This window comes from Camellia sinensis, unplaced genomic scaffold (assembly GCF_055761805.1).
Source record: "Camellia sinensis isolate YWXY unplaced genomic scaffold, ASM5576180v1 Unanchor1, whole genome shotgun sequence".
In the NCBI taxonomy this organism is placed as follows: Eukaryota; Viridiplantae; Streptophyta; class Magnoliopsida; order Ericales; family Theaceae; genus Camellia; species Camellia sinensis.
In genome coordinates this window covers 17,581,206-17,601,668 of record NW_028128987.1, presented here as the reverse complement: position 1 = coordinate 17,601,668, position 20,463 = coordinate 17,581,206, and the positions used below count along the sequence as shown (strand labels likewise).

General features: G+C 35.1%; 1 protein-coding gene across 1 annotated transcript; it reads left to right on the top strand.

Moving 5' to 3' along the window:
• Nucleotides 1–7,861: 7,861 nt before the first annotated feature.
• Nucleotides 7,862–10,245, top strand: LOC145814188 (F-box/WD-40 repeat-containing protein At5g21040-like). Its single transcript, XM_082910733.1, has one exon. The coding sequence runs from the start codon at nucleotides 8,374–8,376 to the stop codon at nucleotides 10,078–10,080; it is 1,707 nt and encodes a 568-aa protein (XP_082766859.1). The 5' UTR covers nucleotides 7,862–8,373; the 3' UTR covers nucleotides 10,081–10,245.
• Nucleotides 10,246–20,463: the final 10,218 nt, after the last annotated feature.

The window sequence follows — 20,463 nt, the reverse complement described above, 5'->3', positions numbered from 1 at the left end:
TACGTCCTTGGGGGTGGCATGCTACCTGTACCTGAAAATGATATTCCCATATAGGGTGAGCCACAGCCCAGGAGACATACACTAAACCAAATATGAACAATGACAAATAGATTAGCAGTTGATAGATGGCCAACACTGATACTTTCCCTTATCACACTTTACAGTTTCATGACATACAAATCCATGTTACAATCCACTTTCCAATTCTTTTAAATTCTCAATTTATAACCATGGCTCAGAACCTGGCCAAACAACTTATATGAGACAGTAACTCATATTAAACACTTTCCCATTTCATAATAGATAAGCATACTAGCTATATCACACACCAACCGATATGCATACAAGCTATATCACACACTGACTGATAAGCATACAAGCTATATCATCACTTCCATAGATATGCATAAGAGCACTATCACACTTCCAAAGACAAGCATATGAGCTCTGTCAACACATTAATAGATAAGCATATGAGCTCTATCTCTGGAGTCCATCCCCTATCTCCTCCCAACAACATCCGATTTAGAGGTCCATCCCCTATCTTCCCCTAAACCGTGGAGTACATCCCCTATCTCCTCCAACACAACACAATGCATATAAACAATAATTATACACATCATCACACAACACATAAATTTAATGTATTCTCACAACCGCCATACTCAATGACACATTCCAGTGATTAGTTCCAGTTTGCCTAATCATCATGCATTGTCTACAACAATCAAGGCTATCCTCCACCGATAGCCCAAAGCAGTTATTTCTATACAGAAAATAAATGCAACAATGGATATATAATCAACATTTCAACCAGGTAAGTGATAAATAATCCAACTACACTCTTTAATTCCATACATTTCCAAATCAATTTCTCATTCCTCATCATTAATTATGCAAATTAATTAACCAATGTAATTAGGGCATATTCCATAATTAACATTACAACCCTTAGGTTCCATTTTTATTAATGTCTTAACATTAATTTCACTTTTCCATGCCAAACACACATCTAGGTTTTTATATAGCTAAGACCCCAACTTTTTGTAAATTTACACAAAAGCCCCAAACTTTCACAAAATTACCAAACCAACTCCAACATCTCAAATACTAAAATTTAAAGACAAAGCCCATAGTGAGGAGTAGGTTATCCCTACCTCGAAGTTGGAGCTCGGATGGAGAAGAGACCAAAACCAAAGTGCTCCAAAGACCAAGATTTTCATATCAAAACGACGCCCTCGACGATCAACACAACCTTTACAAAGGCCGAAGAGAAGGAGGACACTCTAACTAGATCAAACCCTAGAGAGAAAGGAGTTTCTAGAGAAAGAGGCTCTCAAAAATGGTTTTTAGAAAAAGTAGGAGAGAGAAAGAAAAGCAAAACGTGATTTAAAATCACCCAGTGGATAACTCATATACGTATAACCCGCTCGAGCGAAGAACACAACGCTCGAGCGCCAAGAACAAAAATCTGGACACGCTCGAGCGCAATAAGGCCCGCTCGAGCTCCAAGACACAAGAATAAAGCACTTCCGCTCGAGCGCGAAAACCAGTCCGCTCAAGCGTAGATTTCCCCCTCCCAGAACTTATACCCAGAAGGTACAACCCGCTCGAGCGCCAACAAACTCGCTCGAGCGCTACCGCTCGAGCGTAAACAAACCCGCTCAAGCGTAAAAATCACATCTGCAGAAGTTTTACAGGAACACGAAATACTGGAGGTGTGCAATCTCCGCTCGAGCGCAAGAAGACCCGCTCGAGCGGATTGCCTAAAAACTGGGTAACAAGGAATTGAAACCAAGGCCTAACCAACCTGTAACAACCCTGCTCAAAACATCCTAAAACTCAATCATGTGAAATTAAAGGACGACAACAGATAGATACCACTACCAACTTTACGGAACCGAGTCCGGAATACAACAGAACGGCAAAGGGACAACCGGGATCGCTATAAGTGTGATGTCCCGCAATCTATCCCTTTAAACAATGTAATTTTTAATTTCTAACTTTTTAAACCACAAGCTTTCACTATGCACTTTTTTTAATATAATAAGGAATTCTATTTATTTATTCATTATTACATATATATATATATAAATTTCGTCTACTCATGATTAATTGATATTAACATGGTATTGAATTAAATTAAAAATTCGGGTGTCACATTGTATACACACCACTCCACCCTTCTTTCCACACACTTGTTGAGTGACCCTACTTCCAGATTTGTAGACCCATGTGAAGACCATTCAAGATCACAGTGTGAAGTGTAGTGAAAACAAAGTCCTCCATTGAAGGCATCCACTGAAGACCCTATCGAACCTCCATTAAAAATACCATTGAAAATCCTCAAAAATATTGTTAAAGATGAGGCATCTTTCCATTTTGTTATTGCATTTACCATTTACAGATATATGTGCACTCTATTGCTATAAAACCCTCGTTTTTATTTTATGCTTTTCGGTATGGGGATTTCGGCATTAGTTTTCTAAAATTATACATTTAATTCGAAACTTAACTTCTGAATAAAAGTGATTAGTTCGAAAATTTTGTTTTAAAAAAAAAATTTAAAAAAACTTTCAGCAATTGATGTCCGAAAATAATGAAATAAATTGGCGATTGATATCTGAATATAATGAAATAATTCAATACTGGTTGTTCGATTGAAAACCGCGAAAGGAGAAAAAAAAAAGTTCTGCACGAAAAAATTAACATTTTCATCACTAATAGAGTATAAATCTAGAGATTAAAGTAATATGAGAGTTGTTATGAGAGTATTGTTTTGCAAGCAATAGAGGAATATAGAGTGTGTTGCAAGTAAAGTGACAACAATGGAAAAATTAGGATTTAGTTTTTTTTTACTCAAAAGGTGTACATTGAGATTTTTTTTTTTTTTTTTAAATATGTGTACAGGATATAATATTATGGGTGTTAGTAGATGTCCATTATAGTCATTTTACTGTAAGGTGTAATTGCTATTAAAATAATATTGCATTAAATATGTACACTGAGCTAATTAGATGTATGAAAATAGAATTTCCCGTGTCAGTTTGATTATTCAAAACTTACAGAACTAGTATTTTTACCATTACTCAAACTTATTTCAACAATATAAGGTAGTGTTTGGTTTAGTTTTGGAATCGTGATTCTAATTATAAAATTTCAAAATTTATAACCAAACTATTTTCAAAACTCATTAACAAACGCACAACTCAAAATTCTTTTCAAAATTTATAACTAAACTCTTTTCAAAATTATATTTTAAAAAAATTATTTTTTATTTTTTTTCTTTAAAAATATTTTTTATTTTATATTTTTTGAAAAAATATAAATTTTCAAAAAATATTTTGTTTTTTTTTATTTTTTAAGAAATTTTTTTAAAAAAAAATAAAAAATATTTTTTTTTAAATATTGACCAAATAATTTGTTATGATTTAGATATATATGGATGATCCAAAAAAAATTTAAAATTTTAAAAAAATTGAATATTTAAAAAAAAGTGAAATTTTTTTTAAAAAAGTTTTAAAAAATATATTTTTTTATTGTTTTAAGTATTGGCCAAATTCAAAACCTAAAATACAACTCAAAATTCTTTTCAAGACTCAAAACTTATAACCAAACGAATTTTCTCTTTTCAAAACTCATAACTTAAAACACAACTCCACATTCATATTATAATTCTAAAACAAAACCAAATGGAGATTTTAACAAAAAAGTCAAAAGTCATTATAAAAAAATTATTCTTTTTACTTTTTTGCATGTTTTTTTCCATAATAAATTGAGTAAATTACACTTCCTTTGTGTTTAATCAGTTTCTCACCTTGGCCTGTAAAGTTTATTTTTTTCACTTTGACCCTTTATGCTTCAAGTTTTTCTGAATATGCTCCTAAAATTAATTTATGTTCAAAATTAGACAGAAAATGTCATAATAACTATTACATAACATAAATAATACATTATATTGAAATTTAAATTTATGTTAGAGAGGTGAGTTATATATAATAAAATATTTTTATATCACGTAACTGTTAATGTGTTATTTTCTATCTAATTTTTAACAGAAATTAACTTTAAGAGTAAAATAGAAAAAAAAAAAAAAAAAAAAAAAAAAAAAAAAAACTTAAGACATAAAAGATTAAAATAGGAAAAAATAAAATTTAAGAACCAAAGTAGAAAAGTGACCAAATATAAAGAAATCCCAAAAAACTAAAAAATCATTTATCAAAACAACATTCACGATTTGCCCAAAAGGTCACACCTGTGGAATGGTAAAACAAACAATTTTAGCGGAAAAACAAGGTACAAAATCATCCATTTAATTTTCTAATACAAATAAAAAAATTATTTTTAAACATAACTTTTCTTTATCACCTTAAAAACTAAAAAATCACTAAAAAAAATTAATCCCAAACACCCACTAAACTTGGTATTATGATATGTGTATTAAGAAAACAAATTCTATGGAGCATGAAAAATGTATCTCGATTCTCATTTCAAAGGTGAGTGTGTGCAGGCCCGCTCTGAGATTTTCGGGACTCAAAGTCGATAATTAATTGATAAATTTCTAGGGCCCTTTACATTTTTTTTTCATTGAATGAAAAAAAAAATTTGTAGGTAAAGGATAAAAAAATTGTGTCAAAATCACAAAAAAATATTTAGCATTACATTACAACAACTAATAAGTATCGCTTGATTCTCGCTCTTCTTACATTTTTAGAAGCAAATAAATCAATCATACTTGCATAATCTAATTTTTTTACAAAACCATTTTCAATGGATAATAATGCTAATTATTTTAAACGGGTCTTTTAATTTTTTTAATGAGGCAATTTATTTTAAATTAGTTTGGGTCTTCCTTAATTTTTTTTAGACTTAAAACATACCTAATATATTATACTAAACTAATAGGAGGGGGCCCTTTTTTTGGTCTATTGTCAATAGATAACAATGCTAATTTTTTTGAATAGGGCTTTCAATTTTTGAATGGATCAATTTAGTTTAAGTTAGTTTGGGCCTTTCTTCAATTTTTTTTGAACTTAAAAATATCTAATATATTATACTAAATTATAATAGGAGGGAGGCCCTTTTTTGGGTCTATTTCGAGGGGCCGTAGGCCATAGCCTGATGAGCCTGTGCCTAGGGCCGGCCTTGAGTGTGTGATCTAAATTTAAAGTTAATGAGATGTGCGCATACTCATAGTGATAATAGATTATTGATTTTATTTTTTTAATAATTCTTTTTAGCTTATAATATTTCTAAATTTTAAATTTTGAAAATTTAAAAACAAGTATTAAAAGTTTGTAAGTATGGCTCCTCTCCATAACACCATCATTCATATTTCATTATACTCTATTTTATTAGCTCTATTTGAACTCACAATAATAATCCAAACAATTCATCTTTTAAATCTCATAATATAAACATATTTGTAAAAAATTAGTTTTATGAGATATTACTAAACACATGAATAAATTATATTTTATTTTTAAAATTAAACACACATTTTATAAATCAAAATTTACTTTATTCTTTGATATCCGATGAAATTATTGAATTATCGTTGTCAACCCATAAAATATAGAGGATAATAATATGCAAAAAAAAAAAAAAAAAAAAGTAATTCCATATTTGAGTGAAGTGCAAATAATTTCATATTTGATATTTACATAAATATCAAAGTACAATAATTGATTTCTGTGTTTTTTTTACATAAAAACAAATATTCAGCTTATTTTTTGTCATTATTATTTGGACTTTCATAATCGAACAAATTCACTTTAACAAAGTAAATTTGTTCGATTCTTGAGGTCTGAATAAATTCATTTTGTTTGGTTCTGAGTCATTCTTCTTCTCCTTCATCAGTGCCGCCTTCGCCGGTGCCAGGTTCCTTGGTCATGTTCCCTATATGTATGTGAATAAAAAAAGATTTTTTTAAAAGTAATTTGAATTTTTTTAATTTGTTATATTTGAGTGCAACTCAAAAGGATAATTTGGAAGCAAAAATATGATATATTGAGAATAAATTATAACTGTAAATAATCTAATAAGATGTGCTAAAAAATTTGACTCACTTAAATATTTTTTTTGGATATAAATAGAATGGGAAATTCTATTTCCACACAGCACATTGTCTCTATGCACATCCTTTCTCACTCCACACACTTAGTAACTTGATTCTTAGGTATTTATCTCAATCCACACACCCCATATTTCAAATATACCCATTTAATAAAAAATGTGTGCACACCCTCATATTATCCCACACAAATTCCCAAAATAGCCCTCCCTTCAACTTGCACATCTTACCCTCCATTGTGCACAGTCCAGCCTCTCCATCATCGTCCAGCCTCTCCATCTCCGATAGGCATTCTCCGGTAGCATGTAGCCTCCATCTTCTCGCCGCCCCGTAAGCTTCTTCTTCTTCTTCTTCATTCCTCACATATATATATATATATATATATATAACTGTATCTATAAGCATAAGCACTCACTCTATTCATGTTCATTCGTTACAGTACAGACCTACTCGGAATCAATGGCACAGAGACTTCTCCAACTGCCCCTCCGCTGGCAGTGGCGGCAGAGGTTAGTTCGTCACCGAAGACTCTCACTTCCAATCCATTAGCAACGCCAATCGAGGGTTTTGGCCCTGTAGAGGGACCAAATTTCGCTATGCGACCTCAATCTCGGCTTCATTTCAATCCTAGACCGCATTTCAATCCTCTACCGTCTTTCAATCCTTCGCTGACTTTTAATCATCCACCACCGCATTTCAGTTATCCACCATTGCCGCCGCCGCTATTTTTCAATCAAAATCAATTGTTTCGCCAGCCGCAACAGTTTTGTCCACAGTCTCTGAAGCCTTTGGATTACCAGAATTGGGGGTTTGCGAAGCCAATGCCACCACCTCACTGTGGTAAATTTGTTTCTACTATATGTTGATGTGGTTTTATTATATTTAAGCATGAAAAAACCTAAAAAAATGCAAATTGAGGAAGAAAGTAGGCAATGGAGTGTGTGAGAAAGAATGAAGAAAGAAGGTATGCAATAAAATGTGAGAAAGAGTGGAGGAAAAATGTAGCAATGAAGAGTGAAAAAGAGTGAAGTATGTGAGAATGAGTATGAATAAGCAATGGACAGTAGATGTGCACAAAGAGCTTTTACAAGAAAAAGATGTGTATAGAGATCTCTATTTTGAATGTTTAAGTGTGTAGATGGATATCTATTTTGATCATTTTATTTAAGAGTAAATTTGTAATAAAAATAAAGTTCATTAAGTGTGTGCACAGAGATAATGTGGTGTGTGAAAATAGAATTTTCCAAATAGAATTCCCCAAAAGTTTGAGTGAAGTGCAAATAATTGGACCCAGCAAAATGAGATGGATTATTAAGTAGGAGATTCCCGATTCCCAATTCCCTTTTTGATTCTGGCCTTGTTTGGCAAAGGCTATTTTTTTGCTTTTTGGATTAAAATAAAAAAAAAAAAAACAAAATAGGCTAAAATAACTAATAAGACAAAATGTTACATCAAATTCATAATCATTTCATTTTTTCTCTCACAAATATCACATCCAACTATAAAATAATCTAATTATATTCTCAAATACAAATATTTTAACCTACTAAAATAGTAAAAAATTAAAATAGCCTACTAAAATAGCAGCTTTTTAAACACTTACTTTACCTCAACACGAAACGCCGTCGTACTGCGTCCGTAAATTCCAACCAATAGCGGTCATATAATCCAACGGTTTACACCTCCGCGACGTCCCCAACTATCATCACCACCGTCCGATCACTCACCCACCAAACGCGTGATGCAAACCTAGCCCCCCATTCTCTCTCTCTCTCTCTCTCTCTCTCTCTCTCCATTTCCATCTACTCCCTCAATTTTCTCTCTCTTCGAATCAAAATTCTCCCTTCATTTTCTCCTTCTGTTCGATCGCAGTAATCCCGATTCGTCCCAGTTCATACCCCTAACGATCGCTTGTGTTGTGAGGTACCTTTTAACTAAATTCAATTCAATTTTTACGGTTCTTTCTCTGTGATAGAATCAGACTAACCCTTTGAAAGGAGCTTGGTTTGATAGTTTCCCTTTACTTTCTTTCATTTTTTCGATTCGATTTTGATCACACAATTCTTTTTTAAGCTTTAATTTTTACCCTTTTGGTTCAGGAATTTAGGCTTTTCAATTGTAGGGTTCGTATTTCTGCTTCCTTTTAGGGTTTGTTCGAATTGGGTTTTTGGTATTTAGTTAGTTTTTGTCCAATTTTGTTGATTTATTATCTATTTACTTTAGTGTTCAATTCTTGAGCTATTTGGGGCTAGAGGGATCTGCGTAATATATTGTAATTTAGGTCTAGGGAAATAATTTTTATGGCATTTGAATGCCACGAAACTACTGAGGTTGGTTTGTCGAGCAATTCGGTGCATTCTTTAGATAAAACTTCTGGAGAGCAAGTTGACTTTGATCAGATTAGATTCTGTAGTGATCAACAAATTTTGACATTTGAGTCTAAAATTGAAACTGAGGAATCAAAAAACCCAAAACCCACTTTAGAATTTGATCCAAAGAGTGGAACTTTGAGCTTGTGTAGTGCAAAATTATTGCCTGGTAATGAGGCTTTGTCTATTTATTCGCGGTCAATCACTGACCTTCCTCCATCATTGATATCTGAAATCCTTAATTGCCTTGACCCGAAGGAGCTTGGTATAGTTTCCTGTGTCTCTACATCCCTCTATAGGCTTGCATCTGAACACCACGTTTGGAAGGAATTCTATTGTGAGAGATGGGGGCAACCCATAGTCCCGATGCCTATGGGGTCGGGATATTTGCACGACAAGGCATGGAAGGAACTCTTTGGAGAGAGGGAATTTCGGAGCAAAACCTTTCTGGGACGTTATAGCATTGATGTTCTACGGGGTCACACTGAAGCAGTCCGCACAGTCTTCCTTTTGGCTTCTAAGAAGCTCCTATTTACATCGGGGTATGATTCAATTATTCGAATGTGGGACATAGAAGACGGATTGACAATTGCATCATCTCGGCCACTTGGCTGTACTATCCGAGCAGTTGCAGCAGATACGAAGCTTTTGATTGCTGGGGGTACTGATGGGTTCATACATGGTTGGAGAGCAGAAGAAGGACTATCACATTTGTTTGATCTTAAGGGTCCCCAAAACCAGAACACTGAGTTCCGACTTTGGGAACATGAAGGGCCCATAACTTGTCTTGCTTTGGATATGACTAGAATTTATAGTGGTTCTTGGGATATGACTGTACGTGTTTGGGACCGTTCCCTTTTGAAGTGCCTGAAGGTGTTGAGGCACAGTGACTGGGTTTGGAGCCTCGTCCCTCATGATACTACAGTGGCCAGCGCGTCAGGCTCTGATGTGTATGTTTGGGACAGTACTACTGGGAGTCAAATTGCCATTGTTAGTAATGCCCATGTTGGGAACACTTACTCTTTGGCTCGAAGCCACACCGGGAAACTCATTTTCACTGGGGGAGAAGATGGTGCCATTCATATGTTTGAGATCAGTAATCATTGTGTTGAGAATAATTTGCAGCAGGTTGCAACATGGATTCCTCACTCAAGTCCTGTAAATTCTCTTGCATTTGAGTTCCCATGGCTTGTTTCAGCTTCTAGTGATGGGAAGCTTTCACTTATTGATGTACAAAAGCTATTAAAAACAAGCAGGCGTTCTTCAAAGGGAAACCTTAAAAGGGTTAAGCGTGCGGACCAGACAAACGAGGAGCCCCCTCAGAGAATGCTACATGGGTTTGGCAGCAATTTATTCTCAGTTGACATTGGTTCTGATCGTATCGTGTGTGCAGGCGAAGAAGGCGTTATCCGGATCTGGAACTTTTCACAAGCTGTGGAGGTTGAGAAGAGGGTTCGTGCTTTAAGAGGCATGCGATTAGAGAAAAGGATGAGGAGGCGTAAGCTCCAAATAGAGGTGAACAGTAAGAGTGGCCATGCTGATCAATGTTCGGTTGCAGCTAAGAAGAATCCCATGAATGGTGATAGGAATGGTGTGTGGCACAACAAGCGTGGGGTGAGTGGCAAACTGAAAGCATAGAAGTGGATCGCAACCTTCTTTGTTGCTTGGCATTACACTATTTCTCTGGCTAATCATGTAAGAATACTATACACTGCATGGTTTAAGCAGGTCTTTTAGCTTCTGGAAATTAAACTCTGTTTGGTTTTGAGTTTTCAAAAAGAATTTTTGAATTTTTAATCTGTATTTTTGTTTGCCCCTTTTAGTGAGCTTTTTTAATATTGTAGTAAAAAAATTTTACTGTTTAGATCTACTTAACTTAAAAAATGCAAAATTTGTATATGCTCTAAGAACAAACACCAAACAAATAAGAGTTTTTCCATCTCTACAAAACATTCCCCTAATGTCTACTGACAAGTTTGGACAGCCCATGCGAGTGTGGAGCCACAACCCCTTCCAGATATAACAGCATCTTCAACCCGTCACAATCCTATCTTGAAAAATAAATAAATAAATAAATAAATAGATAAAAACCTTCACACTAATTTTTTACTAAGTTTTTTAATCTAACTCGGTTCTAAATTTGAGTAAAAAAAATTGATTTGACAAGGACTATTCTAATTATTATTGCTTCAATGTTTTATAAAGTCATTTTAAAAAAATAAAATAAAATTAAGAACTTGTCAAAATTGAATTTGATAAAAAAAAAAAAAATTTAAAAATTTGATAATTTTTTTCAAAAAAGTATGAGAAAACTTGTCTCTAGTCTACAAAGTGAATTGTACTGTATTATTTGGGTCAGTGGGGTTTACTATGAGTCATGTCTCAATGATATGAATTGTTCATTTTTTAGACCATGTGTAGATCATCTACAAAAAAAAAGTAGGCCAATTCGATAATTGTAACCACATTAATTTATTTTATATATATATATATATATATATTTTCTCAAAAAATAGATGATCTAGTTTTCAAACAATATTTGTTATTCATATTTTTTTTTTTCACAAATAAATGTTATGAACTAACATCATTATAGTTATCAGATTGACTTAATTATTTTTTCATGAATGATTTACACATTGTGATTTAAAAAATTGAACGTTTCAAATCATCCGAACCGAATCCATGGTGCCCAAACAATACAATCCAATATGTGAACTGAAGACAAGTTTTGGGGATAAAACAAATTTCAATAAATTTAATGAAAAAAGAAATTTGGACGAGATCCATGATGGCCCAAACAATACAATCCAATATGTGAACAGAAGACAAGTTTTGAGGATAAAACAACTTTCAATAAATTTAATAAAAAAAGAAATTTCCAATATGAGAAGAATTTAAGATAAATACATTAATAAGAATCTAATGAAATGATTGAAATAGTTTATATCAAATTAGATGAAAAATTACTAAAAGATTAGAGATGCTTTAACAATTTTACCATTACATTAAGGGGTTATTACCTGACAGCAATGTCAAGAAAAAAAATACAAATTTATAAAAATTCACAAATTTAATTATCAACTTTTACAAAATTTCTTATTAATTTATAATTATTTTTTTAATACTTTATATTAATTACAAATCAAAAATGGTAATAAATCTATTTTATAAACCACAAGAAAAGTACCAATAAAACAAATAAACCACATGAGGTCAAGATCCAAGTCACGTTCCACTGTGAGTGTGGTAAAAGCAACCTAAACCCAATGATCTGTATACATGAAATATGCCACTAAAATATGCTAAGCTCTATTTTAACAGGAGAAGGGGTCACTGCTGTGACTCCTTCCTGCTGTACAGCAAAAATGTTGTCGTTTCATGTTTTTGTCTTTTTATTTTTTTATTGAAAAACAAAATAGATCGAAAAGCATGTGATTAGATTCTGAAGTTCGTTGTAAGAGACGGCGAGGCCAGTCGTTTGTGTGGGGCCTCCAAGGCTTCGATGACCGTCAAAGTGCCGCCGGAGTTTGCCAAAGAGACACAACAATGGTTGCACTCTCCAGTTTGACATTATAATTCTTCGCAATAGACTTCTCTCTATGTGACATCTCAAAAATCGAAAATAACAGAGAATATATTAACAAATAAATACAGGGTTTATCTAAGATTATAAAATAAGAAACGTCACTAATGAGTTCTTTGGTTACTAACCAAGTAAGATATCACGAAGGTCGGAGGAGTCAATACAGCCTCCCTTTAAAGTCCAACCACCTTAGATAACAAAGCTACCCTTTTGACAGATCATAACAGAATATTAACACAAGGTCTACATGAGTCGACGATAAAAAAAAAGAATAGGTAATATAAAAAATATGTATAGATATATCATAATTACAAAACAGGTCTTAAATACAACATGAGATCTATCACTTACAATTTTAAAACACGTTTACAAACTAGTTTCTAACTCTCATAGGATAGTCATACGTCTTCAAATACTTCGGCTTTGCCTTCGACCGGTCTAATAGTCTTCAATACCTGCTATGAAATGCCATGAGTTTTGAATGCCCAGTAAACGCACACACACCGTGTCCCTTTTTTTCAATCTAATACACAATCATAATTATAACAAGCAAGTAATGAAGCATGATAATCATTCAATAATAAAGGATTACATTGTTAGATGTTAGTAATCTATAAATCTCCCAAAGAGACTTCATCCTCCCAACCACAAGAATCGGACGCAGATTATTCGGTATATCCATCTTTTACTGCTTTGTTACAAAACTTACCTCGGATGCCTACCAACGGTTATCTACTGCGTAGCGCCAACTGTAGGGCCTCAAAAGAGACGGTAATAATGGGCCTTGTCCAAAATCCTCCTTACACCAAAAATACCTAGGGTCTAAATACAACCGCTTGCGCAAGAGTTTACTTTCAAGGGAAACACGTCCCGCTAATCAATTCAATTTGAACATAACTTTATCTCATAATAGTACTCATGTGATCGAAACCCCATTGGCCACCCCATTAAGTTTTGCATTGAGATTAACGTTTTAAGTTGGTTAGTACAAGCAAGTAACAAATGAATAAATTTGCATGGATGTAAGCATCATCAAAGGACAAAGGACTAAAATAAAAGGTATATACCCATGACATATGTAATATCATACCAAGACATGATCATATATTAATAAGCATATTTATGAACACAAGAGCATAAAATACCAATGCCAAACAGAATTTTCAGATTCAGTACTACTTAAAAATTAAAATCAAAAGGGCTATTTTAGATTTTTCCCGAACTAGAACTTCTTATGGTTTGTAGAAAATTTAATCTAGTTTTTAGAACATGTTTCGGAAATGGAATAACTTATCTAATTTTTTAGTTATTTAAGAAACACTCCAGCGCTGTTCAGATTCGTTGACCGTTACAAAAATCAAATTTTCTCACAAACCGCTCGCTCCTTTTCAAGAAATCAATTTTTCTTGAAAGATAACTCTTTAAGGAAGATTTTGACATAAAACCAAAGCTCGTGAGATTTTTCTATATTTTTCTAGAATTTTCGAAAGTTGGCTATAAAATAGGGTTTCTCATGCACAATACGCAAAATAAGAAGATTGGTGAGAAAAGAGGTCAACTAAGGGAAATGTTCCACTTCTTTTGTGATGAAAACATACTAAAAATAATGTATGAATAACTCAGATTTTTAGAGTAATGGTATGCCTTTAAAAAAAAAATGTAAGATATGGAAAGAAAAAGATAGTTTGCATCTATTAAGAGGAAATAAGAATAGTAAAAGGGTTAAAGCCCAATTCATCAACTTTGAACATATGAACACCATTACAATACATTTGAAAATATAATTTTATATTTCTCAGAATATGTATTTGAAAAAGGAAATAGAAGGAGAGATGGTGATGTATCTTACTTGAGACTTGGTTGGTTAGCTAGCAAGACCTTTCCTTTCTCTCTTTTCCTCTACCAAGCTCAATCTCTTCTCTTCTCTCCCTCTCAGCTGAATGAAGTGTTTGTGTGTGTGTTCTTGTATGTAAAATGCTAAGGAATGGGTTGTTTTTATAATAAAATTGTTGCAAAAGGTCTAAAATGCCCATTGGTTGGAATTGGATTGGATATTTTGGATTTTGTTTGAATTCAACGGAATAATGGAGAATTAGAGGCCTTCATTGAGTACTTGAGCATGATCTAGTTAGGATTTTATCTTAATCAAACCAACCTAGTTACAAGTACAATGCATATATGTAACAACCCTCATACTGTTTACTGATTAGGGACTGATTGATTACCGATAGTCACCGATTACTGTTAAACGAAACGGATAATGACTGATAACTGACTGATAATTGAACTGAGTAAAGTACTGAACTGACTGACTGAAATTGGAATCTGAATTAACTGAGTATATGTTAGTTAATTGCATTCTATCTGTTTGATTGTCTGATTATCTGTTCATGTTTATATGTTTAAACTGCTAATTGAAGGCCTTATCGGCGGCCGAATCCGGAACTGATTAATGTTTTTTGATCGTCGTAATTAATGTGATTTTATGGTATAATTATCTGAAAATTGATTAGGTATGATTAAATTAGATTAAAATAAGCTAATTAAAGAGTTTGCCATATTTACCATTTTGCCACATGAGTGGCCACTATCTCATATACACACTTGAGCCTTATACTTGAATCAAGACAACATTTCCTCAGCCATTTCCCCTCTCATTGCCGACCATAGAGAGAGTTAGGGAGGGAGAGAAGTGTTCTTGTTGATTTAGCTTGTGAATCTTGAAGAATTGAAGTGTATTTGCATATTTGAGCTCCCTCACTCCTAATTCTACAAGACTAAGGTAGGACATTCATCTTCTTGTGGCTGTTCTTGAGTTCATTCTTGCATGATTCATGTTAATTTGTAGAGCTAAGTCATGATTTGGTTCATTAATGATGGATTGAAGATCATTTCTTGCATGCATGCTAGTATTGTTGCATTTTGAGGTTGATTACATGGACATTAGTGCATGCATGCTCATATTGTTGTTATAGACCATGTTTCCAACTGGTTTGAAAAGAAATGAGCTCATTTGATCAAGCTTTGGAGCTTCAATTTAGTTTAAAACTCATGCATGACATGTTTGAATGTTGTTCTTGAAAATGGGTTTGAATGTGGTTTTAATTGACTCACCTTTGGGGCTTGAATTCATAAATTGAGCTTTGAAACTTGTTTTACATTGAATTTAATGATGTTTTCCAGAATTTGGGCCCAAGAGGTCGAGTTTGGAGTGGTTGAATGCTTGGTTTGAGCTTGGGAGGCAGATCTGGAAATTCCAGATTTGGCTTCCTCGCTCGAGCGAAGGATTCCCCGCTCGAGCGAGCACCTTTGTCCAGGGCTCTGCTCGAGCGACCATCGAGCGACGATCGCGCGTAAAATTTCAGCATCCAGTACTTTTACTGTTTTGCAGACCGCTCGAGCGAAGGATTACTCGCTCGAGCGAATCCTTTGATTTTGGACTTACGCTCGAGCGTAGAAAGTCTCGCTCGAGCGAGGCTCCTATTTTCAGCAAACTTTGCGAAATATTTTCTAAGTGTATTTTTTTGCATCCTCATCCCATCCTAGGCATTCTTAGGCCTAGTTTAAGGCATCTTGATGAGGATATCATTGTAGAACACACCAAGGCAAATTAGGGATTAAGTTATGAGATTTTCCCAACTGTGTAGCTTAGTGTGTTCAACTTGTGAACTGTGTAGGGTTGGCAACTGGGGAGTCACGCTCTAGCATACTGTAGCCCAGAACTCTGTGAGTAACAATTGTGTAAAGATATGTTCAACTGATTCTCTTTTGAATACTGAACTGAACTGTTTACTGAGCTGGTATTATTTACTGAATGAATGTATGTCCTTTATTTCTGAACTGTACTGTGGCATCCTTAGTACCTACGGTTTACTGTTACTGTTACTGTTACAGAGATCTCTGTCGGTTCCTTCGTGGAACCACTACTGTTTATTGACTGATGGCCATCATTACTGTTCGGTCTTTCAAGACCTACTGTTACTGTTATGCTAATGGATGTACCACATATGACTGTTTACTGTACTGAACGACTGAAATACTGATTGAATTGAACTGTTTTCATTACTGTAAGGACATTCATTCTAAACCCCTTTACGCTTTATGTTATTCACTGGGCTTTAGCTCACTGCTCATATATATATGTAGGTGTACAGGCACCAGATCGGAGCTAGGAGCGTCAGGGTAACTCCAGTTTTGTCAAGCCAGCCTTTGCGCCTCACTGCGAGGTTCCGAGCCTACTGTTAAGGCTTAGGGGTGTTTTAGAATTTCCCCCTTTTTGTACTGTTTCACTGTTTTGTATAGACTGACTGTTTACTGTACTGTTATACAGGGATTAGGTCCCTGTACTGTGTGACTGTTAATTTTGTATACTGTTTTGTACAGACGGAATGTTTTCTGTACTGTTATGTAGGGTTGAGTCCCTAGTTTGAATGGATGTGAATATTGTTCATACTGTTCTGTACCGTTTATGTATGAATGTATGAAAAATCTTTTTGGCATACAGACTGTCACAGCTCAATGGACACTATTTATTTACTGTATTGGCTTCCGCCAGGCCCTGTACTCTGTCTTTACTGTATTACTGTTAAGCAGGCCTTCGGTAATCTCGGATTACTGGTCGGTTACGGTGCTAAACCCATAGGGCCGGGTTTGGGTCGTGACAATATATATACATATATATATATATATAAGTTTGTACCTAAGGTCACAATTTTTTTTCTTAATTCATGTAAGTTTGTCTCCAAAAGTACACTCATTGTATCTATATAGGTTATGGCCGGCCATAAATGGTGATTTGAGGGACTTATTTTATTATTTTTTGTATACAAATGTTGAAAATTGTAAAATATAGTGCATAAAATAGATTTTAAGGTACAAGTGTATATATATATAATGGTACTTGCTTGAGATCAATTTGTGATTTAATAAAAATGTGAGAGCTTTGGATTTAATTTATGAATTGGAGCATTTATTTTAGTGTAGAATTAAATTAAATTAGGGTTGGAGAGTCTAATTCGGTTTGGATTTCTTATTTCGAATAAAAAGGCAATCAACCGATGAATGTGATGAAAACCGAAAAAGTCTAGGGTCTCTATTGAAATAGTTCAAAAGTAAGAGTCAAAATAAAATTACAAAGGTCAGGGCCCTCATAGTTAAATAATTAATATTAGCGTGTAGAAATGATTACTAAGCTATTGGAGTCAATTAGGGTTCGTACGGGTTCATTCGCAATACGTCTTCAATTCTAGGATTAAATTTGCGAATAAACAAAGAACTAAGATCTTTATTATAAAATTTAGGGACTTAATAGGGTTTACAAAAGTTAGGGGTCTCACACTCCGACATCTATGTATGGTGCTATGAATATATTTTGTATAGGTGAAGTGTATAGATTTATGGAGGAATGAGCAAAGAAAGTTGTCATTTACCCAAAAAAGAGATAAGGAAGTTGATGACCCACCCCCAACATTTAATAAAGATAAAATCATTTTTTTTAGGTAATAAGGAAAGTTAGACAATAGAATAATAAAAGAAATGAGAGGGTTAATCCCTCTCATACACAATTCTAACCAAGTCAATCATTAGAATGGGCTTTAGCAAAATAGAGAGGTCTTCATAGATCTTCAAGTCTTCCACCTGGTTTTCTCCCATATGAACAAGGGCATCTGCAGACTGATTGGCTTCTCAGAAAATGTGTTTGATAATGCAGGCCATACGGGGAGGTAAGGAATTTAATGTCTTCCACAAGAGCACGGTAAGGGCAGCTTGGATAAGCTCCTTCATTGATAAGTTTGACAGCATCTTGACAGTCTATTTCAATTACCATATTTCTCCAATCTTTTCCATGAATGATGGTTGCTCCGCGGTAAATAGCCTATATTTCTGCTTCGAGGCTTGTTGCTATTTCCAACTTTCCAGAGTATCCAAGAATCCAAGAACTTTTTGCATCTCTAAAGAGTCCTCCAAAACTAGCTTTTTCCCAACTTTTCTTGGCACATCCATCAGCATTTAGCTTGATATTACCTGAGGTAACCAATTGATTAGTTTTATTCTTTGCTGATTAGAGCTTAGGGGCATTGGAAGGCCTTATGGATCTCTTGAGTATACTGGAACACTAGGCGTAAGCTATCTTATTGATTGTATGTTGATCTTGATATACTGTCTATTACAAATGGTTCCTTATATAGATGTAGGTGTAGTGGATGGTGGTAGTGGTGTAGTGGGTTAGGTTTAGTGGAGTAGGTGAGGTGGTAATGGTGTAGTGGGTTAGGTTTAGTGGAGTAGGTGAGGTGGTAGTGGTGGTAGGTGATGGTAAATTCTAACAGCCCCCCGCAAACTCAAGGAGGATAGAAACTAACCAACTTGAGTTTGAAGAGAGGAAGAAAACAAGAAAATACATAAAAATAAAAAAGGATAGGAGACACTGTATGGTCGTGTCAGACCATTGGTGAAGACACTGAATGGTGGTGTCATAACGTTGTAGAGGACACTGGATGGCGGTGTCAGGCCGATGTAGAAGACAGTTTATGGGGTCATGTCGGACCGTTGTAGAAGACAGTTTATGGGGTCATGTCGGACCGTTGTAGCAGACAATGTTGTGACAATTGTTATGACAGTTTACAGAGTCTTGCTGGACCCTTGTAGAAACTAACCGGAATCAATGTCGGGACAGTTTACAGAGTCTTGTCGGACCCTTGGAAAAGCTAACCGGAATCAAATGTCGGGACAGTTTACAGAGTCTTGTCGGACCCTTAAAAAGTCGCACCCTCAAAAGGTGTGCCCAATCTTTCAAAAGGCGTGCCATCAAAAAGGCGTGCCCAATCCATAAAAAGGCGTGCCATAAAAAGGCGAGCCCAAGTCATAAAAAGATGTGCCGGACATGATGGCGAGGCACGTGAGTGCCTTGGCTGGCGCACCCGTTTGTCGTCTGGCGTCAAGTGGCGCGCGATACGCGTGGCTGCCTCGCTATTTAACCAAGGTTGATGCTGAGGCTGAGGCAGACAAGTCTGAAAATCCTCTGAAAAAAAAACTCTTCGTTGTGCTGAGAAAGAGAGTCTGTAACACTCTGTTGCGAGAGATATTATGTAACACTCTGTTGCCCAGAAAATGGCCTCGTCTTCCCGGAGTCTGCTCACCCTCTTTCCCGACCTCAACGAGTCAACAAGAGAGAGAACTGGTGCGGTGGCACTGGAACCTCAACCAAGCGCCCCGGAGTTTGCTCCGTTGAACTTTCCGATGCGGTTTGTGGAGCAAAGAATGGCAGTGCAGTCGGATGTGGAAGCCAATCAGTATACATTGAAGTCATGTGTGGAAACCATGACTGCGGTGACAAACTTGTCAAACCGGCTGCAGAGTAGGGCAAATGAGGTGCAGCAGTTAAACTCCCAGCTGGCTCTGCTCCAACGCATGTATAAGGATACGCGAGCAGAGATAAGTGTGCTAAAGGCGGAAAATAAGGAGCTGAAGCGAAAGGCCACCGTGATGTTCCGATTTGGAGGGCCGCCATATGCTGCAGTGGAGGAGCAGGGAGTAGTGATCATGCCCAGTGGAGTGGGAAACACGGAGGCAACAACGGCAAGGGCCGCCCAAGATGGAGGCAAGAAGAAGAGACCGGCGGCAGAGTAGAGAAGAAAAATCCTGCTTGTGGATGTGGTTGTTTTGTGTGTGTTTTTTTTTTTTTTTTTGGTGTAAAATGCTGATCGGGTTTGATCCCGGCATGAAAAAAAATGACAAGTTTCTGGAATGAAAACTGAGGTGGGTGTGAATGGATTTTTTTTTTTTTTTTTTTTTTTTTTTTTTTGAAAATAATAATAATAATAATAATAAATAAAACGAAGTGGTGGATCAGCAAGAGTTGTGAATCAGCAAGAGTATTATTTTTATTTTATTTTTTTATTTTTTTTTTTTTTGAAAATAAGAATAATCATAATAAATAAAATGAAGTGGTGGAAGCCAGTGAAATCCATGAAGGCTAGTATAATATTTGGTAGTGAGAAAAAGAATGATGGTCTGTGCAATAAAATAAACATAGATATATATATATAGAGATATATTAAAATAAGAGAAAGTGGAGTGGGGTTGATTAAAAAATGTTGGCATCAGAAAGTGCATGTGGGTCTGTCAATCCGGTGGGTGTGTGTATTGGGTGACCTTTTACAGTGGGTGAGTCACATGGGAGAGAGAAAAGCAACACACATATGCATGTGCTCTCTCTGCCGATTTTCATGGAGCAAAATTCATGATTATAAATTGCTTTTGCTAGTGGTAGGGCCTACCAGCACAATTCATGGACCATTCTTTTGATTATACAACATGGAGCATTCTTCTCTTGTCCTTTTTTGACCCAGTCTAGGGTATCTTCTTGTGTGATAGCAGTGCTGGCTTGTGCCATATTTCCAGCTGTGCGAACTGCTAGTTTGTTTCCGTCTGTTCTT